General features: G+C 36.7%; 1 protein-coding gene across 1 annotated transcript in view; it reads left to right on the forward strand.

Moving 5' to 3' along the window:
- GPCPD1 (glycerophosphocholine phosphodiesterase 1) overlaps positions 1-22,054 on the forward strand; it is a 57,981-nt gene extending 35,927 nt beyond the window's left edge. Inside the window, exons 12-20 of the mRNA XM_012755024.2 lie at positions 2,466-2,558; positions 4,501-4,578; positions 5,205-5,244; positions 6,947-7,008; positions 9,490-9,555; positions 10,571-10,707; positions 11,199-11,334; positions 11,933-12,093; positions 18,461-22,054. Of these exons, the coding sequence (XP_012610478.1) occupies positions 2,466-2,558; positions 4,501-4,578; positions 5,205-5,244; positions 6,947-7,008; positions 9,490-9,555; positions 10,571-10,707; positions 11,199-11,334; positions 11,933-12,093; positions 18,461-18,650 (963 nt within the window). The 3' untranslated portion in view covers positions 18,651-22,054. The remainder of the gene's footprint in view (positions 1-2,465; positions 2,559-4,500; positions 4,579-5,204; positions 5,245-6,946; positions 7,009-9,489; positions 9,556-10,570; positions 10,708-11,198; positions 11,335-11,932; positions 12,094-18,460) is intronic.
- The last annotated feature ends 647 nt before the right edge of the window (positions 22,055-22,701 follow it).

Raw genomic sequence — 22,701 nt, forward strand, 5'->3', positions numbered from 1 at the left:
TAAACAATTTTGGATTGCTGAGGTAGAGAAATGTGGCTTGAGAGGTTTCTTCAGTTTGCATTAATAGTTTGAAAGGAGATTTTTTTTTTTTTTCGTCAGGGGACAGAGTCTTGCTGTGTCACCCCAAGTAGAGTGCAATGGTGGCATCACAACTCACTGCAACCTCAAACTCCTGGGCTCAAGTGATCCTCCTGCCTCAGCCTCCTGAGTAGCTAGGACTGCAGGCATGTGCTACCAAGCCTGGCTAATTTTTTAATTTTTAGTAGAGATGCGGTCTCGCTCTTGCTCAGGTTGGTCTCGAACTCCTGAGGTCAAACAATCCTCTCGTCTTGGCCTCCCAGAGTGCGAGGATTACAGGTGCCCCGCCCATAAGCATCTTTTTTTTTTTTTTGAGATCACAATTTTTGAGCAGTTGGGATAAGAAAATTCCCATTAAGCATTGGTTTTCACTACTTGAATGGTGTGATTATTTAGGTACTTTGGAACTAATGCTTATGGAAGGATTTGATGGTGCTTCTATGTGACACCTTAAAAAAAGTGTCAGTCTCAACATTGCATGCCAATTTGATTATGTTAAATTTCCGAACTCCTTTTTTGTAACCTATCATGAAGGGTTAGAGTCTTGTTTTTTAGTTTTTCATATTTAAAGCAACTGCAACTTGACATTTTTAATCAAGAACCTGGGTTTCCCCCCATACCCGCCAATTTTTTGATACCTGACCAGTCAGCCTCATATTCCAAAGTGAAATTAGGGGTAGAAGGGACGAATTTCTCATGTTTTTGTTTCTACCTTTTCTACATTGCCTTCCACATGCCTGATATGTTGCCTTTTAAAAAATAGTTCAGTGAGTAAATTTGATTAGTCACATCTTTAATTTTATCAGATTTATGAACTATCATCTATTCTAAGGCATAACTTTTTAAGTATTTTAGCCTTTCTGAAAGTGTAATAGGTTTTATAACTTAGTTTTGAGTCACGGTTTAATTGACAGCATTTCTCCCCCCCCCTTAGTGGTATATAAAATAATGATGTATTTTAAATTTATGGCATCTTGAATTATAGTAACTATTAATTTTTAAGTATTAATAGTTTTGTTTTTGTTTTAAAGAATAATACTACTCTATGAGTATATTGGGCTAACCTAAACATCATTTTCTTAGCTGTAAACATGTTATGGCCCTGATACAGAATTTTCTGGTTCATGCTTTTCACTTTTTTTTTTCTTTTTAAATCTATTATATACTTTCATATATATATATATTTTATTTTTTTTTGAGACAGAGTCTTGCTTTGTTGCCCAGGCTACAGTCAGTGCCATGGCATCAGCCTAGCTCACAGCAACCTCAAACTCTTGAGCTCAAGCTATCCTTCTGCCTCAGCCTCCCGAGTAGCTGGGACTACAGGCATGCGCCACCATGCCCGGCTAATTTTTTTTTTCTAGATATATTAGTTGGCCAATTAATTTCTTTCTATTTATAGTAGAGACGGGGTCTTGCTCTTGCTCAGGCTGGTTTTGAACTCCTGACCTCGAGCAATCCGCCTGCCTCGGCCTCCCAGAGTGTTAGGATTACAGGCGTGAACCACCGTGTCCGGCCTAGGCACCCTGTTGACTAGAGCCAGTGTAAAGGGTAGAAACACATCCATGCATTCTTGTATAGTACTTCTGTGGGTCACGGTTAAAACATTACAGAGTTCTCAGAGCTTGTTTCCTTTGATTATAGCTTGCTTTCTTTCAATGAATGTACACGTGTGTATTAGTTTATTCCAAGCCTTTAACTGTATTCATAGGACAGAAAGGATCTGTTGTTATAGTTCAACAACTATAACTCTCAGCATCCTCATCTGTTCATACTTTCATTAGGAAATTTGACATATGCGTCATTCTTGTTACCTATTTCTGTTTTCTATGTCTTTTCAGCAGTATAGCTTCCTCATTAATTCGATAATGACATTGCTAAGAAAGGCTATAAAGTGTACTGTGCAGGTGCACTGGGGTTCAGAACTTAGAGGCTCTGCAGCTTATTCTTTTTCTTAGCTGATCTTTGAGGTTCCACTATCCAGCTGAGGTATACAGGGGCAGCAGGCAGCAAGGCAAGGGAACCCTGAGCTCTAGGCTCTTGTTAGGTTCCATTTCTGCTAATAACAGTAGCAGAGATGACACACGTTAGTGCAGTCTCACTGCTCCCGAGGTGCCCCGGGTGTTTTCATGTAGATCAGTTCCCATTTTTTTGCCAGGAAAAAGTTGCTGCACTTTTGCAAAAGAGAAAAATGATTATTTACAAGAAAAATAATCACTTTTTAGAAAAAGCTTGAAGTGAGGTGTAATATCAGGTAATTCATGAGGAAGTTTCATGTTTTTGTGTACAGGTCCATAATTAATAGTGAATGGTAAATTTTTTATGTCCTTGTAGTTTTAGATGTATTGTGTACCAGCTAATGTCTTTCAAATACTTCTATCTGTCAGGGTGCAGCCTTTGTAGAATTTGATGTACACCTTTCAAAGGACTTCGTGCCTGTGGTATATCATGATCTCACCTGTTGTTTGTGTATGAAAAAGGTATGTTGAAATTCCTTCATTTTAAATTCTAATTGTTAAGTACAAGGTTTAAAAACTAGAAAATTTGTTATATTACTAACAAAGGGACATTCCAGGTAGTTCCTATATCAGTCTGCCACTGTCACTATATTGAGGCAGGAGAGGAGAGAGGATGTCATAGTGTTTGTTTTCTAGGCTCCCATCTATTTCTGTTCAACCTTTTTCTCAAATTAATAGGCTAGTGTGATTTTGCTAAAGCAGGAAGAGCCACTGTAAAAAAAGCTGGAAAAGTGGTTTGGAGTCAGATGGTAAGGGGGCCTCAGTGAAGGGTTTAGACTCAAGAGCTAGGGAGATAAGGGAGATACGAAAGACTTTTTAGAACCGAAACGTCCAGAATTAAACTTCAAGACTAATGTTTTGGTAGCTGATATAATAGGAATGTCAGAGGACATAGCCTGGTGGCATATGGGAGCTGTGATGTGGGCCACAGACAAGGTAAGCCTGAACTGGAGTAGGGACAGAGAGAACAGAGAAGAGGGAGTGTTGGGAGAGACTCCAAAATGAGAGTAGAAAATGCATGTAATTAAAAAAATTGTAATTGTTGTACAAATGAGTGAGGATCATCCTGCCCTGTGAAAAGAATTCTAATTGTTATGCAAACGGATGGGGAACCTGTGGCTTTAGATCTTGAGTGTGACCTTTTGACTGAATCCAAATTTTACAGAAAAATCCTTTTAATAAAGGGATTTTTTTAAAAAGTTTGGATTTGTCTGAGGGGCTGCACGTGGGAATCTGGAGGGCCACATGTGGCCTTGGGGCCACAGGTTCCCCATCCGGAATGGTCCAGGTTATTTTTGCTATGGGAGAACTGTGCAAAGTGAAATGAGATGGAATGAAGTGGTAAAGGATCTTAGTAGCAAAGATTGAGATTAATGGGGATCTGGCTGCAATTTATTTCTAAAAATCTATGAGAGTTAAATAATATTACTGATCTTCTGTTTTCACGCAATTCTATCTTGCTCTGAAGTTGAACCTGAATGAGTTAATTAGGGAATGAAAAGTAATGAACGGTATATAGGCTGGGTTTTAATTTATCAGCTGGTATTTTTCTTTCAAAACAATTCACATTCATTGGGAAAAATATAAATTGTTTAGTAGATTATAAATTGAAAAATCTTACTTTCCATTTTCTCTTTGTTTTCACTCCCTTATGTTTAAGTTTCTTATTTATCTTTCCAGAAAAATTGTATGCATATACAGGTTCATACTGGTGTACATGAATGAATATGTATGTCATGGGTTTCAGTATGTTTGTTGGATTGATGATTTATTTATTGGTAATACCTTAATTCATTTCCTTAAGATAGAGGTGCCTTCAACAATGTGACATTTGATCATTCGATACAGCACTAAAACCTAATAGATTTACTTGTGGGAGAAACATGATAAGAGTTCTTGTTAAGTATTACTGCTTGTGCAGCTATTTTTAACCAAACTTAAGTTTAAAAGGCTTGGAAATGTTTAGAAAGTTACTGACATGAAACAGATGTTTGGTATGTTAAAAAAGAAATAAAAAAAAAAAAAAAAAGAAAGTTACTGACAGAAACTAATTATATTAATAGTACTTTCATGTTAATTTCCTAGTCATGTAACATAGATATGTGTTAAATGCATATAACATGACAGGAAATAGGGGGAATGACTGACTTCTGGCTCTGTCCTTAGTTGTGTCTTCTATGCCACAACTTTCTCCCAGCTGTTTCTGACACTCCCCACCTACACTGAAACAAAAGCCAGAATATAAGAGGTGGTAATAGGTAGCCACAGTGAGCCTTGCAGGAGCACCTGTCTTACCTAACAGTTATTTTCATCATTAATTCAATTGAGATGTTAGGCTTGTCTGGTGTAAATATTCTGTGATAATTTAGGGCCCATTTTCCTCTTTATTATTATTTTTTTTTAGAAATTTGATGCTGATCCAGTTGAATTATTTGAAATTCCAGTAAAGGAATTAACATTTGACCAACTCCAGTTGTTAAAGGTAATATTAGCACTTCCCTGTATATATATGGTAATATTCTCTTTGCAAGTGGGGATGACTATATATTTAACATCTGTAGTAGTATATCTTTGTTTGGTCTTCTGTTCTGTTTGGGAGAATGGGTTTGTGGTGATCCATCTGTCTTTTATGACAGTATCCTTGAATCTCATTGTTTTTGCATTCATGAAGGAATAGACTAGGTTATAAGTCTTTGTAGGCCGTAGGGGCTAGCTCTTCTTACTATGACTTTATATCACTATTGGATATAGGCCATTTATGGTATAGTTATTTATACATACGTTAATTTCTAGGATCTTTATATTTTGTATCATATAATTTTACATGTTTCCTCTTCCCATCCCTACTAGATACCTTAAAAATGTTCAATTAAGTTTAAACAGTTTTGTAGCTTTAAGAATTTTAATATTATCATTCTCTACTTTGGTGTTTGCATCGTGATCAAATGCACATATAAAATATATACAATGGTTAGTACTTATTAAATATTGGATAATTCTACATTTTATAGTCTTCTCTAACTTTCTACTTTTCCGAGTTATAGTTCTTGTAACCGTCTCCATAAACTAAGGAATTTTTCTTGATTGTATTGTGTGTGTGTTTCCTAGCTTGCTCATGTGACTGCACTAAAATCTAAAGATCGAAAAGGTATGTACCAATATGGAAACATTTTTTTCATTTCATAATTAGCATTGATAGGATTCTTAAAACCCATTTTTGCATTGGTCGTTTTAATGAATATAATACTAGGTCCTGTAAAAGGTATTTTTAGAGATGTGAAGGCCTTATATTAATTTTCAACCGAATATATGCCATTTTGTTACTTTGTTTAGCTTGATCAAAACTCTGTAATTTTGTACCTATCAATCCTCTCCAAAAATTCTTATTCATTACAAAGTGGATTATATATCAAATATAGAATCCACCTTCAGGGCCAGTTCGACCCAGCTCTATCATTTACCACCTATGACGTTAGGCAGGTTACATAACTACTCTGTGCCTCACTTCCCCCAGAGCTTGCTCTGCAGACCATGTCCTTTATCATTTCACTTTGCTTTCTACTTCCATGGAGTTTAATAAGTGGTACCATTCATTTGAAGCTTATTGTATGCATTTTTAAGCAATTTATTTTTTTATATGTACTGTCTCTTCAATAGAACATAAGCGTCGCAAGGATAGGAAGTGTTTTTATCTTCCCAGTAAATTTTATGGTGCCCTACATATGTTAGGTACTCCATAATTTGTCTGTAATTATGATAACAGTACAGTTTGAATACCTTTATGAAGAAATTGTGAAGTGCTTAAAATTAGACTTACCCAGAGCTTAAATGTCCTGTATATGCTTACAGATATTTAATGATTATTAATAGTAAAATGTATTTAACCTTTAATTTATTCACCAGGAAACTTTTACATGCTTTTAATCTTTGAATTTGTAATATATATATGGTTTTGTTTTTAGAAAAACTTGATATTTTAATTTTTTTTTCTCTTTTGGAAAAACTCTTCTGTGCCTTAAGATAATCTTGGTTAAATGATTATGGTAATAATTGCTAATTATTAAGCTGATTTTGGTATTTCACACAGAAGTCTTAGCAAAATGACACAGCTCTTAATTCATTGAGAAATAACAAATCATTGCTTATGACTTCTTTTTAACCACTTTGGTACGAGCATCGACTATAGTGGATAACCACAGATGAACGTGCACAGCCGAGCGTCGGTCGACTTTAGCTGATAGCTGGCATATCAACGCGCACAGCTGAGCATCAACTTTAGCATTAATAACAAAACTTGACTTTTCTAATTTTTCATTTATCAAAATAAAATTGAACATTTAAAAATAGCATAATAAAAACATACATGTATATGTTACCTATTCTGATTTACATTACAAGTAAAGTTGCCTGTAAAGTAAAACAAGCTTTCAGTGCTTTAAAGCTTTCCTCATCACACAAGAGCAAAACAGATTCGTTGTCAATGCACAGCACAAACTATCGTGTGGACTGAGTGCTGGCTGTGGGCAAAGTTTCGTGGCTGGTGAGCACTGTACCGAAGTGGTTAAAGAATACTGTATTATAATTTTTATAAGAATAATTACTCTTGAAACTATAGACTCTGGTGTTTATATTAAATGTTTCAAACTAGTTTTCATGAAAGTTTCTTATTTAAAAAATGAAGTTTTTAATGGTTAAAAGTAAACACAAAGAGCCTTCAAAAATGCTATTTTTGAAAGAGTTTCAAAATTATTCAGCGGTGGGCTTGTGCACTCTCTCCCTCTTTAAGGATTGAGGAAAAGATTTTAGTGATATAGTGGCATTTACTGAGTTTTTGTATTTTAAAATTTCAGAATCCATTGTTGAGGAGGAAAATTCCCTTTCTGAAAATCAGCCATTTCCTTCTCTTAAGATGGTAAGTTCTTTGAGGAACACTAGGCCAAGGCCATCTACTTAATTCTGTTATATCTGAATAATTTATTTTGATCTCTTAAATGGATACTAAAGGCTGTGTGAGAGATATTGATATAAAGCATCACTGTGCATTTTAGAGAAGATATGTTCTTGTGTGGTCTGTCTGTGGTACTCTTTTTCTTAAAAGAGTAACTTATCTGCTCAAAGAAATAAAAATAACCATCTCAATGGGTTCATTTGATAAGAATAGCAAATTCGTGTATTTCTGTGCATAAAAAAGGAAGGAGAGGACATGGGTGGGTGGAAGATGTGATAGTGGGAGAGGCATTTTTACAATATTTAAAATCGTTCCCTAGCTTTTGGAAAGAAATGAGATTCTCCAATCAAAGAAATAAGTATCCTTGTGTAACTTAAAATAAGACATAAATTTCTAGAATTTACTCTGAAAGAATATAAGCAAAAACTAGCCATGGAGACTTAAAAATTAGACAAAATTCCTACCTGAATCCTTTTTCAGTATCAGGAAAGCCCACATAGATGCCAGAGAAATTCTGGGTCTACTTTTGTTCCATTGGTCTTTACTAAATTCTGGTCATCTTCACTGTCTTTTTCTGATAATGTCAGGTGCAGTGAATTTCTTCAGCAAAAATAAGTCATTTTTCGGCCGGGCGCGGTGGCTCACGCCTGTAATCCTAGCACTCTGGGAGGCCGAGGTGGGCGGATTGCTCAAGGTCAGGAGTTCAAAACCAGCCTGAGCGAGACCTCGTCTCTACCATAAAAATAGAAAGAAATTAATTGGCCAACTAATATATATAATATAAAAAAAAATCAGCCGGGCATGGTGGCTCGTGCCTGTAGTCCCAGCTACTCGGGAGGCTGAGGCAGGAGGATCGCTTGAGCCCAGGAGTTTGAGGTTGCTGTGAGCTAGGCTGATGCCACGGCACTCACTCTAGCCTAGGCAAGAAAGCGAGACTCTGTCTCAAAAAAAAAAAAAAAAAAAATAAGTCATTTTTGTTTAACATGATAAGGAAATGTATGTTTGGGAGAGAAGCTTATTAGTTTAGTAGTGTTTCTCTAGTAATTTATTTGGTTGCTAAAGTGGATGTGTGTATATGTATGATTTAGACAAAAAAGTGACAGTAAATAATCTATAATGAAGGTATTTTGTTGAAATATTTAGGTATTTATTACCTGAGGAAGACTTTATAAAACAATCTAACTCATTAAAGAAAATCTCAGAGGTTGAAGGTAAATGAAGTATTGATTATTCACTCTGCAACAAGGATGCTACCAGAGAGCCCTTAAAATGAACATTTTCCTCATGCTTTTGAAACATGATTTGTATAATTTTACAGATATTTATGAAGTTCAGCTAAGTAGGAAACTAGTTCAAAACTCTAAAAATCATTTGTTTCTTAGAGATTTAATGATTCCCAGACTTTGAATCATAGAACAAGACAATTTTTTTAAATAGTATTAGAGGTTTGATAACTTTCATTTATCCAAATAAGCTAAACACACACACTCACTAACTCAGTCCCTTTGCTGCCACCATCTATTAATCATAAAGAAATTTTAACAGTGAGAAAACACCAAATATCTCAGTGGAAAGCCAGTCTTCCCACAGATTTGATGTTTAACAGTGTCAACACTATTATGTGCTATTACCCTTATTTCTCTAATTTTGCATCAGTCCAATAAAAGCATGGTGACAGGTGTGTTAAATAAGACTTTAGATACAGGAAAAGAAAGTGGAAAGGCCCTGCAAAAACTATTTTGGGCACTGTACCTTACATGCAGCTGGTTTAGTATAAACCCAAGGCTGGACCCAGGTAACCCAATTTGCGGGCTGTGTTCTTACCACCATACTATTCTGTTTGTATGCATTTATTTGCATTATAAAATCAAATACCATATATATTATATATATTAAATGATTTTTGAGCCTCTGTGTAATCTTTCATTTGGGATACATCTTTTCAGGGGGTACTCAACATGATATTAAGCATTATCATCATCAAGACAAGCTAAAAATCATGGTTTCTTATGTAATTAAATCCTAGTAGATTGACATACCCAAATGCAATTTGGGAAATGTGTCAGCTGTCATCTTGAATTCATGATGTTGCCTGTCTTCTTACAGCTTGCTTTAGATGTTCAGTAGTGGTGAAAAGGATTTTAGTTAAGGATTCATCTTGGTGGTAGTGATGGTGACTAGTTATCATAGATACTCCCAAGACTACTGCTTTTGCTGTTTAATTTCTTTTGACTTTCTTATTGAATATAGTAACCACCAAACAGGTTCTTAGTTTGAGTATTAGAAAAAATTAGTGATTTATGCTGAACACAGAAAACATTTTTATTCTTAGTAGTGATGTATTCTTATTGATTGCTTTTTGTAATAATTGTGTTTTCTTTGTTTTCTTGTTCTCCCATCCATCTCATGTTTAATGAAATTCACCACCAACAAACAAAACTCTAGGTTTTAGAGTCTTTGCCAGAGGATGTAGGGTTTAATATAGAAATAAAATGGATCTGCCAACAAAGGGTAAGTAATTTTCTTATTCCCATCTAAAAATAGGTTTTAAACAATTTTCTAAGCAGTTTTCTGTTGCATAGCAGTAGCTAGTAATAGTTACTCAGGAAAGGAAATTGCTATAGTTATGTTATAAATCACTCCCAAATTTAGTCATTTATTTGTTCAACAAATATTTTTTGTAAAGCTGCTAAGGGGGGGACATTTTCTGAGTGCTGAAGACAAGTAGCAAACAAGACAGAATAAGGCCCTGCCTTTCTGGTACTTCTAGTCAGGAAAACAGCAACTAACTATTGAATGTAGCAAAGGGGGATATGTATAAATGGACAGGATGCATGGTGGAGAGGGTTGCTGTGGGTCGGCGGAGGGTGGGAAGTAGATAATTCAGGTTTCATGATTGGGCGTTTTGAACAGTATTCTTGAATTTATCTTGTTCTGAATAATCTGTAACTACTCTCAAATCAATCTGTTTGTGACAAGCTAGTCCTGGTTAAGATAGTAACATTGTAAATGTTCAACCATGTGCTCTTTTTAGTTTTCTGAACTTCTAGAATAATTTCAGTGACCATAATCTATAAAACATGTAATATTTGAATGTCAATAGTGCTGACTCTTGGTGTCTTGGCTGTATTTATTGAATTATTTCAATTATTTTCGGGAGTACTTGATATACCTAAGACCCAAAGAATGAAATTTTTAACTGGTAATTCATAATTAAGAGTTTTTTTGTGAAGTGTCTTGTAGCTTATGAAGATAAAATCATAGTAGACTAAATTTCTATAGTTTTAGCTTTTATTGTAACTTTAATAAAGCAAAAATCTGTTGATGGTATAATTGCTTGCTTTTTGTGAAGAGTCTCTACAGCTGAATTATGATTGCTGTGCCATCACTAAAATTCTGTGTGATGTTGGGCAAGTCACTTTATCTTCACAGGTTTCCTCATTTGTAAAATACTTGTTGGACAAGGTTTTTTTAAACTGTGATTTTTGCATGCAATGCCTTTCATTTTACTTTTACTTTCACATAGGATGGACTGTGGGATGGTAACTTATCAACATATTTTGACATGAATCTGTTTTTGGATATAATTTTGAAAACTGTTTTAGAAAACTGTGGGAAGAGGAGAATAGTGTTTTCTTCATTTGATGCAGATGTTTGCACAATGTGAGTAATACTCAGTATTGTTCTCCTATGGTGTTGGAATGTATCTAGGACTTAAGACACAAGTGGTGGTTGAAGGTGGGGAAGTTGTCTGGCTTTGCCCTTGCTTTGTCCTCTCAGGTTGTGTGTATTCTCATGTCCCTTCATCCCTGCTTGCTGGGTGCCCTCTACTGCTATGAGGGCCATACCTACTGGGTCCTAGTGCCACACACTCTGTGTTTATACAGGCACGTCACATTCTTCTTACTAGATTGTAAGCCCTTGAGGGCTTTCTCACTGACCAGTTTTGAGATTATTTTAAGTCTCCTAATGAAAATTTTAAAATTTTTATTTTTTGACTGAAAGGCAACACGTCTTAATGGTGGTTGTGTCTGAGTAATGGGATTATGCTTTTGTTTGTTTTCTTTATACTGTTAGTATTTTCTAAAATTCCCAAACTGAGTATTACAGTTATCTCCCCAATGAAAGGTATTTTTTTTAATTGTCTTTTTTAGGGTTCGGCAAAAGCAGAACAAATATCCCATATTATTTCTGACTCAAGGAAAATCTGATGTCTACCCTGAACTTATGGACCTCAGATCTCGGACAACTCCCATTGCAATGAGCTTTGCCCAGTTTGAAAATCTACTGGTAAGTTAGGTTTGAATTTTAACTTTTAAAATTTTCTTTATTTTTTAGAGCAGTAGTAAACAAGGTTTCATATTACTTTAAATATCTGATGGTTAAGATTTTGACTAATGTATAATGAGTAAGTAGCTCTACTTAAAAATGACAATATTAGGTCTTAGAATGCAAAACAGTTAAATGTAGGAAAGTAAAAATTTTCTTGCAGGCCTACATTAAGTTTTCTAGTTTAGTTTCCTGAATGGATTTTATGAATCATCTCAAATGGTTAAATTATAAACTTGTTTTGATAGAGCATTCCATTAATAAAATTTTTTGACCATGCATTCAATATCTGTATGTTTATATATTGCATTACATTACTAATATATTACGAATATATATATACATGTGAAATATTAAAGAATATGATATAGGACAAATTAGGATGGAAAAAGAAAATAAAAAAAAGAAAGAATATGATAAAAGAAATGGGCAGAAAAATTCTAAAAATTTCTTTTCCTGTGTATTCTGCTGTATAGAGCACTCATCTACAATGTGAGCATGTAGTATTTATAGTTAATAGGCTACTTTTTTAATGAACAACTAATTTTTCTTCTTTTAGGGAATAAATGCACATACTGAAGACCTGCTCAGAAACCCATCCTATATTCAAGAGGCAAAAGCTAAGGGACTAGTAATATTCTGCTGGGGAGATGCTACCAATGATCCTGATAACAGAAGGAAATTGAAGGAATTTGGAGTTAATGGTCTGATTTATGATAGGTATTTGTTTTTCATGAAAAATTTTCATGGAATGTTAGAAAAAGTGTAGTTTTCATCTAATAAAATTAAACTTAGTTAAGTTAAAATTCTGTAGTTCAGCCTGAGGTTTATCTTGCCATTTGTCAATGGGTTTGTTTTAAACTTCGGAATCACTTGGAAAGCTTGTTAAAAATTCAGATGACTGTGCCTCCCCCACATGTACTAAGTAATCTGTGGGTAAGAATGGCTGCCTTCCTCCAGATCTCTTTTTGTCTACACCAGTTTTCTCAGTGATCTCATCGAATTCTGTTGGTTTTCATATCTTTATGTGTTCCCAATTTTATATATCTGCAAATCAGACCATTCCCCCAAACTCAATAAATTTTATATTCAGGTACCGATACCTATTCCTTCTACAGTCTTCCTCATTTTAGTGTAAATGACAATTTGTCTGTTTAGTTTTTCAAGGCCAAATTCTTGGAGGCTTCTGCTCTTTTGTCTCATATCCCAGATCCAGACATACAGAAAATCTTGTTGGCTCTATCTTCAAAATATACCCTCTGTCTACTCACCACATGTACTATTGTCACCTCATGTCTGGTGTGGATTACTGATGTAGCCTGCTCTCTGGTGACTGCCTCCACCCTATCTATGCTTAGTACAGCAGCTAGGAGCCTTTCCAAGCCTTTTCAGATCATGTTGCTGCTTAAAACTTGCCCACGGTTTTCTGTGCCACCTAAAGGAAAAGCCAAAGTCCTTACAAGGCCCTGTATAAGCTAATTCCTGTCCTCCCCCCACACATGCTTCCCAGCCCTCTTTCCCTCTGACCTTGCTGTTTACGGGATTGCCACAAACCTTCAATTTATGAAAAACCAAAGTATCTGTGATGCATAATAAGGCAAAGTACAATACGAGGTATGCCTGTACTGGGGCAGCAGCATACTGGGGGGTAAGTGATAAAATTCTCACAGAGCTGCTTTTAAGAGACTGTCCTTGGATTTAGTTCATATTAGTGTTTTTCCTATAGAGTTTTATCACTTTCTTAATAAAGCTTCCCCCCCCCCCACTATTTTGTCTCAATTAGTCTGGTTTGAAAAGGCAGACAATTCCTACCTGCCTTTTTAACTATTTGGCTATACTTGCATGAAACAACATGACTCACAGCTATTAAATAAATATTTCCAATTAATTTAAAATTAAAGCTTTAGGTTAGTAATTTGAAAGCAAATGTCTGCTTCAGCAAATCTTTGAAGAACGTATGTGTATAAATACAGATATATATTGAGGTGGAAATAAAGATAGCAAATATTTTCACACAAGAAAAGTGTTTTGTGAGATTATACCACGTATGGCTTTGTAGGGCATACAAATGTAGGCACATACTTGATCTCAAGGGCTTTACTTGGTTTAAGCCAAATGCTGATGTGTAATGGACAACAGAAAGGTGTGTGATATAACAGGTGTTAAGGAAAATCCTTCCTGTCTTGGAGCATCAAAGAGGAAGAATTGCATTGGAATTTTGGGCGTAGTTAAATTTGCTTTGACAGGATTTGGGTTTTAGGTAGAGGCAAGAGAGCCTGAGTCAGGGTAGGGCTGTGTTGAAGGTGTTGGAGGGTTTTGAGGAGACATCCTGGGACTGACTCCCATCATAGTCTGGTGAGAGAGGTAAGGTGGATTATGTTTGTTGTTAACCTCTAAAGGGCCATAAAAATTTTTTTTAATGAAAAAATTACATGTATATAGTTTAGAAATTCAAATTACTATAAAGTTTACAGTAAAAATAGCGGTCTCTTGTACCTATTTCTTCAGTTGTCCCTAGCCAAATCTTTTTTTATAGCTGATTCTCCTGTTTACATCTGTATTTCTTAAGTAATCTGCTTATGCTGTTATGTTTTTCATTATCAGATTTAGACATTATATAGAAGGTTTCAAATGACTAGTGAATTGGAGCTTTTGAGGCATTTTGGATTGGGGAGAGATTTGGTGACAAAAGTAGCTGTTTTAAGATTATCAAAAACTATTTTCTCTTCCCCTGCAAAGTCACTAAAATGCAGGAGAGTTTACATTTAAGTTATGGTTTTGTGATATATATTATCTCATGTAAACTACATTTGATTCTCTAATATTTTGTTTGGGGATTTTGCATTATGATAATGAGTAAGATGACCTTCATTGGAGATAATACTGGCCTCATAGAGTAAATTGGGCAATGTTCTCTCTTTATAAAAAAACTCTTTGTATCTGCTTAAATGATTTAAACAGTAACACAGTAACAATGCAACAGACACCCGAGTTTAAAGAACGTTATTACTGGTTTGAAATCCCTATGTGCCACTACCTAATCCCATTTTTATCTCCTCCCTCAGACATAGCCACTTACTAAATTATTCCTCTTAAAAATGGTATTAATCTTATTTCTATCTGTAAACAATATACCATTTAGTTTTGCATAGTTTAAGCTTTATTTGTACTTTTTAAACTTGTCATTATGTTCTTAGCATTATTCCATATTATTGCATATAGTTATAAATCATTCATTTTTATGGCTGTGGGATACTCCATGGCATATCTCTACCACAGTTTATTCTGCTATTTTACGAATATTGAGATTGTTACCAAGTTATTGCTATTATACACAGAGTTGCTGTGAACATCGTTGATCAGGTCTCCTAAATAAAAGTGTAGTTTCTCCAGGGCAATGACTGTTAAACCTTTTTGACCCCATTCCATTTTATATAGTAACTCATTACATAGTTTGGTATATCTACAAATATACCTGAAATAATACCTGAAACAACGTACCTGAAACGACATTCAAAAAGTAGTGCCCCTGAATGCTTCCTATTCGTGTGTGTACTTTTTAAATGCTTTCTGAATTGATGTGTGACCCACTGCTAGCTCAGTACAATCAGGTATCTGCTGTGGGTCAGGCACTGGAAATTCAGCAGGAGTATGGTCATCTGGAGTGGGCTATTCTGGATTTCCTGTGTAGCCTGCTGCCAGGTCTCAGAAGGGGGGCAAAGCACTATAATTCTGTCAGATAGTGTGGAAACTTATTCAACGCATGGTTCGGACAAGCCATGGTTTTTGTTTTTTTTTCTTCTGCTTCCCTTCTTTTCTCAGGTGTTTGAAAGACAAATGATATTTAAGGAACACTCTGGTTCAGGCTCACTAGGGCACTGTGTCCTGAGATTACAAAGCTGCCCGTGACTGGGAATACTGGGTGCTGTAGGCTTTTCTTTAAAAGAAGAACTGCTAGAGTGGCAATGGCCCTCATGGGGAGTGACCTTTAACATGCCTTCCCTTTAACTGGGACTTCTCCAGTACAAATTTGTCGACCTCGGTGGGCCCAACTACCACCCTGTGCCCTGCCATTCCTTGTGTTAGATCTTCTGTTTCCTGTAGCCGGTATCTTTTTCGCTCTTGGTTCACTATCATTTTTATAGAAACTATCCTTCAGCATCTTCTTAAGAAATGAGGAGGTCTTATAGAAAATGTTTTTGAGGTCATATATGTCTCGAAGTGTCCTGCTGGGCATAGAATTCTATGTTAGAAGTAATTTTCCTTTAGAATTTTAAAAGCATTTCTCCATCATCTTTACACTTCAGTGTTGCTGTTGGTGAAGCCATGTTTCCTCTATGGTAGCTTGGAGAGACTTCTCTTTGTCACCAGTGTTCTAAAATTCTATAGAGATGGGTCTTGTGGGTCTGGTTTCACCCATTGCGCTGGACACTTGGTATCCCTTTTTAGTCTGTTGATGCATAGCCTTAACATGGGGAAATTTATTTCTTCATTTTTTTATCTGTTTCACTCTTCCATTTTTTTCTTTTTAGAAGTTCTTTTGTTTGAATCAAATACCTCTTGGACCAGACTTTGAATTCTGTTCTCCTATTTTCTTTGTCTTTTGCTCTACTTTGAAAGATTTCTTCAACCTTCTACCCACTCTGTTAAGTTGTGGGTTTTTAAGTTCAGGCTGAGGTGAGCTATGATCACACCACTGCACCCCACCTTGGGTGACAGAGCAAGACCTATGTCAAAAAAAAGAAAACAAAAAAGAAATAGGGCATTGGCCTTAGGGAGAACACAGAAAGGGCTGGAGGGCTGGGCTGGACTGGGGAGGTGGCGGGTGGCCTAGTAAAGCCAATAGCAGGAGGAGAGGCCCCACAGTAGGGGAGAATACCAGAGGAGATGACAGTGGTCTTGAGAGGTAGGGCTCACAGAGCAAGGGGAAGAAAATATGATGCAAGAAGAGACTGGAGAGGTAGGTTGGGGTCAAATTGCAGAACACATTATGATTTTGACTTATCTTAAGAGCAATAGGAAGCAGATGAGGTGGTTTAATTTATTTATTTTTTTTTTTGAGACAGAGTCTCACTTTGTTGCCCAGGCTAGAGTGAGTGCCATGGTGTCAGCCTAGCTCACAGCAACCTCAAACTCCTGGGCTCAAGCAATCCTCCTGCCTCAGCCTCCCAAGTAGCTGGGACTACAGGCATGTGCCACCATGCCCGGCTAATTTTTTCTACATATATATTAGTTGGCCAATTAATTTCTTTCTATTTATAGTAGAGACGGGGTCTCGCTCTTGCTCAGGCTGGTTTTGAACTCCTGACTTAGAGCCATCAGCCCGCCTCGGCCTCCCAGAGTACTAGGATTACAGGCGTGAGCCACCGCTCCTGGCTCTGTTGAGTTTTTTTATGTCTGCTATTGTGTTTTTCTATGAATGCACTTTTTTCCTATATATATAAAACATCTTGTTCTTGTTTGATGAAATTACTATTTCTGAGAAGTCATTAGGATTTTTTATTTTTTGGTGTTTTTGGGCTTTTATTCTCTTTGCAATCTTCCATATTAGAAAGAAGCTTTTCTCAGATGTTTATAAATCCTTGGCTGTTCCTGTTCTAGGGAATTGGGATCTGCAGAGCTGGTTGGAAGCTCTGAGTGGTATGAATGAGGTTACTGACTTGAACTGTACTGTGGGGTGATCTGGGTGGCCTGTAGGGTCATACCTCTGATGCCAGTTGATTTAGAACTTTATTTTTTGGCTGGTCAGATTTCTCATAGAAGAATCTATATATTTTACCTGGAGCGGAGGGTATCCAAGTCTGGCTGCCTGGGTTCTTGGAGTCAAGTGAGGAAAGAGAGCTGAGCCAGGGAGGGGTGTCATCGTATTTCATATTTGGTACATACGTAACTGTCTCTAAATTCCCTTCATGGTGGCAGTGGTGGTGGATTTGTAAAATGCCCAACCCTCATCTGGTCCTGTAGTTCACGTAATAAACCAGCAACGGGGAGTGGCGGAAGGGAAATGCTTGCTGCTGCCTCACAGCTTTCCCTTCAGCCTCCCTGTCTCAGCCTCTCTCCCTTTTACTCCCAGTTCAAGAGGAATTTGATGCTGCTTTTAACTCAGCCCTTTTGTTTTTCCTACTACCAGTTTGTGATTTGGCCTCTTCAGTTATGCTAATTGAAAATCTTTATTATCCATCAGTTATCCATCTTCCAAAACTTTGTTGCTTTGTCTCTTGAGTTTTTCTCATATTCATGTTTTTTTTAAGTTCCGTTTATTTTATTTTTGATGGTATTAGGGAGATAGTGAAGTTTTGTCCAGATACCTTGACCCAGAGATTATTTTTCATTCTCAAATACATGTCTTTAGCATTTTTTAGCAATAAGAAAAAAAATCAAATACATGTCTTTAACAGGAAGTCTTTGTTTTAACATACTGAATAGTAATATTTGAATTAATACATTTTTAAATCTTGTTTAAAAAATTATCTCCTAAAGATTCTCTTGTAGTGCCATATATAGTTGTCTGGCTGTCACATTGAGGCAGGAGAGGCCATCCTTTCTCTGCTGATGGGCAGCACAAGGGCTGCTGACCGTCATGTGCTGCTGTTTCTGAGCTCTTGACTCTGGACACACCTCCCATTATTGCACAGCTTTAGGGTAGCTGCCATACTGGTCAGCAGTCTTCTTATCTTGATCTTTGGTGACTTTGAAGGCAGAACTGGGTATGAATTCCAGCTCTTTATAGCTCTCCATTGGTAAAATAAAGCATTTATGATTGACTGACTTGGGGGGGGTGACTTTTAAGGATCACTAGTAAGGTACACATTTTCATTTTCTGATTCAATTGCTTTATAATCAGCTCTTACTGCATCAGAGAAACGAAACAGCAACACTGCTATTGTGGATTATTGGACAGATGAGGAGAAAATAAATTTGTAAAAATAAAACTGATGCTTTCATGTTTAAAACAAAACAAAAACTCTGTAATATGGATGTTCCAGGCATTCTGTAAATGAATTCTCGTGGCAAGGTGAAGTCAGCAGGTCTTAAGTAAACCATAACATTGCATTATTTTATATATTTTGTGTTTGTTTCATCATAGGATATATGATTGGATGCCTGAACAGCCAAATATATTCCAAGTGGAGCAGTTGGAACGTCTGAAGCAAGAATTGCCAGAGCTTAAGAGCTGTTTGTGTCCCACTGTTAGCCATTTTGCTCCCGCATCCTTGTGTGGGGAGTCTGATATCCGCGTGGATGCCAACGGCATTGATGACGTGGAGAATGCTTAGTTTTTATTGACAAAGGCCATTTGGGGGCACGCACCGCTGTTCTGGGTATTCATTTTTCATCATTGAGCATTGTATATCTATGCCTTTTGGGCTTCTCAGTTCAATGAAGCAATAATGAAGTATTTTACTCTTTTGCTACAGTTCTTGCAAGAATTTCAAGTATGCTATTTAAATCACTTGGCCAGGTATAATTGCCAGTCAGTCTCTTTACAGTGAGAAAATTTATTGGTTAGTAAATATTTTAAACTAAATATGTAAATCTATAATGTTAAACAAATGTTCATTAAAAGCATAGCACTTTGAAATTAACTATATAAATAGCTCATATTTACACTTCTTAAAGCTTTTCATTTGATCAGGTCTGAAATCTTTAGCACTCGAGGAAAATGACTATGCATAATTATACCTGACCATGAGAAAAATAAGTACCTCAAATGCATGCATTTGCACTGGTGATTCCAACTGCACAAATCTTTGTGCCATCTGTGTATATAGGTATTTTTTACATGGACTGACATGCACATAAACCATTTTCATTCAGTATGAACCTTGAGGCTGCTGCCATTTTTCCACTTGACCAAACCAGCCGGAAGGTGAACCTTAAAACTTATTTCCTAAATCTTTCAGAAGTTGTTTTACATAAATGTTAAAATTTTAAAATGCTGCAGGGTAATTTAATGTGTTAAATATTAGCAAGAAGTATGTATCGCATACTTACTAGAGTAGATCACAATGTATAAATTCAATTCAATGCATGCTTTAGGTTTTAAGCATGAGATTGTACACGTTTACTGTTAAGTCCTTGCATCTGTGGTGCTAGGTGAGTGTGAGAAGATGTCAAGGACTGGAAATATTTTGTTGCCTAAAAAAAAAAGCCTGTTTGTAGGCATTTAAATATGCTTATTTTAATGTCTCTCACTACCTATTACGCACCATTGCTCTGTGGGTTTGTTTTGTATGTGTTGTACAGTAGTTAAATCTCCATGCAGAAAAATAAATGTCCTGAATTCTCATATTGGTATCTTTATTGGTTGATATATATCATGCATGTAGTTTATTTAGAAATATAGAAGAACTTACTGAATGATTATGCATGTTCTTAGGATTAAGCTAAAGTTTCTTTCATTAGAAGCAGATTGTCTTGGCATAACTGTAACTTAAGGATGAATGTTAAAATGATACAGATTTATTTTCTTCATTATAAAATGAAATTTTAAGAAGGTGTTACTTTTGTAGAATCGTTTTATAATATTATGAGAAATAGAATTTCAGTGTCTACCCTAAAAGGATGGCTTATTTGCATCTACCTTTTACTGCATGTTTTTCATAAGGCAGTTTATTCATATATATACATATTTTGGTAGTAGCTGAGAACCTAAGATTGAAATTACTCATTGTACTTTTTTTTTTTTTTAAGCTAAGCAATGCAGTTTTGGTTAGATCTTAATTGTGTGAATTATAGGCTCTGAAATCCTGTGGTATTGTATTTGTAACACTGATACTCATGCAAGGGTTCTATATATTTTTCCCACATTGAATGAGATTTTCCAACATTTACGTGTGAATTAGGCACTTTTAGAAAACTCCTGAAAAAGAATGTTTTCTTCATCTGCAGACCTCTGTCTAATGCAATTACCATTTATTTGTGGTAACTTGATTAGCCATAGGTGTGCATTTCTAGTCGTGTTCCTTTGCTCCTTTCCTATGCCTTCCCAGTTCTAGCACCTTTTAAAAGACTCCAGGGCAGAGAGGAAGCAGATCATAGGGGAAGAAAAAGAGACAGAAGATACTATATAGTAGTGGTGAAATCTGGGAAACAATAAAAAAGGGACAGAAGAGAGGTTGAGGAAAAGACGGAGGTAGGTGGTACTTGGGGAAGAACTCGCTGTCACTGCTTACGATATGCAGAACTTGTTTTTTTTTGAAACAGAGTCTCACTCTGTTGCCTGGGCTAGAGTGAGTGCCGTGGCATCAGCCTAGCTCACAGCAACCTCAAACTCCTGGGCTCAAGCAATCCTGCTGCCTCAGCCTCCCAAGTATCTGGGACTACAGTCATGCACCACTATGCCTGGCTAATTTTTTCTATATATATTAGTTGACCAATTAATTTCTTTCTATTTATAGTAGAGATGGGGTCTTGCTCTTGCTCGGGCTGGTTTTGAACTCCTAACCTCGAGCAACTGACCTTTACACTCTGTTCCGACCCACTGTACCTATAGTCAGCCCTGGACATGCTTTGCTTCTGCAGCACTCCCTGTCTGTGTCCGTGTGTCCTTGGCCTGGGAGCTACTCCACCCCACCCCACAGCCACTTTCTCTCTGCTGAACTCATTTCTGCTCAAGCCACTGACCCTTCTCCGGAGCACTTGCTGAAACTCCTATAGAAGGGCAATCTAGTTTTGTGCTCTGGAGCATTATGGCCATGCCTTGACTATGCTGGGTATCACAGGGCCTTCTAGGTAAGTGTCCTTGATGTTTCTCTCACCTAACAAGCTGCGGGCTCTTCAAGGCAGGGACCTTGTCATACTCATTTTTATTTCCACAGTGTGTGGAACATATAGAAAATGAATGTTGGACTTACTCGGATAATGTACTTTGTATCAAATGTCCTTTTGCGTTAAGAGATTTACTTATGTTCACTAAGAATATAAACTGAATTGGTTTACATTTAGACAATTAGGAAGTATGTTGATGTCAATTTTGAAATGTAGAGGTATAATGTTAAATTATACTTTCTAGAAATCAAGTGAAATGTTTGATAAAATGCCACCATTGTCCTTTGGTATTTTCTACTCTCTGGAATTATGTACTGTGAATGATTGGATGTAAGTGTAAGGAACACCGCTCATTCCTGTGTGGGCATTGGCCCAAGGGCTGCTGCAGCTGGCTTCCTGCCACCCACTTACCTCACTCCCATTGCTCCTGTGACACTTGTCTCTTCTACCCTCCAAACTCCAAGCTTACGCCTACCTCAGTACTGCTTTCCCTGTCTGAAATGCCTTCTCTGCCTTCCCTCAGTGTTCGCTCAGGTACCACCTCCTCCATAACTCACCTCAGCTTTTGATCTGAATCATGATGGAAACAAAGGCAGACAGTCTGTAAATCTTACTCCTTAATTTTACAGCAGGGGCAATCCACCCAGAGAGGGTAACTGACTTACCAGGTTGGGACTGGAATCTGGGTTTTGAGACTCTTGAATCCTGTGCTCTCAAACTACGCTGGCTTCTGAAGTATGTGGCATTTGTTAGCATATGCTTTCTTGTACTGCAGCTTCTCATGTGCCTGTTATATTTCCCTAATAAGATTGTAAGCCCCTTAAGGGCAGGGACTGCTTTGCATCTCCAGCACTACTATAGTGTTCTACCCTTAGTTATGAACTACATAAATAAATGGTGGTGGCAACAATCCTAGTTTCCTAACTCAGATTGTTTCATGACAAACATATAATTTTGTATGGTGTGTCTGGCCACATTGTCTGGAGTGTGTCCACATGTGCATGTGTGTGCGTGTGTTTGTGTTTACATGTGGAGTTCTCGCTCTTTGCTGGTTGCGTGAAGTCACATTTGGTGGACTACCCTAAACCAATTTTTTGCTCGCTTCTGAATGAGAATTATGAGAACAGTAGTTATTATTTCATTGGTTAAATGGAAGATTAGGTACAGTTTTCCCCGTGGCCTGGCTTCCCTTTCCTGGGGGAGTGTACCTAAATCCTGCAGGTGGTGAAGAAGGAGCTGCTTTGGATAGGACTTGCATGACCCAGGGGACAGGCTGTCTTTCTAGTCCTGGTGGGTGACTGTTACCCTTTCTGCCTGGGTTCTTTGTCTACAGCTGCCTGGATTGTGTCTTTCACATTATTACTGGTTTGGTATTCTAAATTGATAATGGAGTTCTGTTAATTTAGATTTCAATATAGTTGATTTACTCCTTTGCATTTTAGGTTTGGATCGTGCTTTTGGGGTCGAAAGCAAATTATTCATATTAGAAATAATTGTGTTATTTTGCTATTCATGATTGGAAATTCTTTCAAATGTAATCTTTTAGTGGGCTTATAT

The sequence above is a fragment of the Microcebus murinus genome, chromosome 16 (assembly GCF_040939455.1).
Source record: "Microcebus murinus isolate Inina chromosome 16, M.murinus_Inina_mat1.0, whole genome shotgun sequence".
Lineage (NCBI taxonomy): Eukaryota > Metazoa > Chordata > Mammalia > Primates > Cheirogaleidae > Microcebus > Microcebus murinus.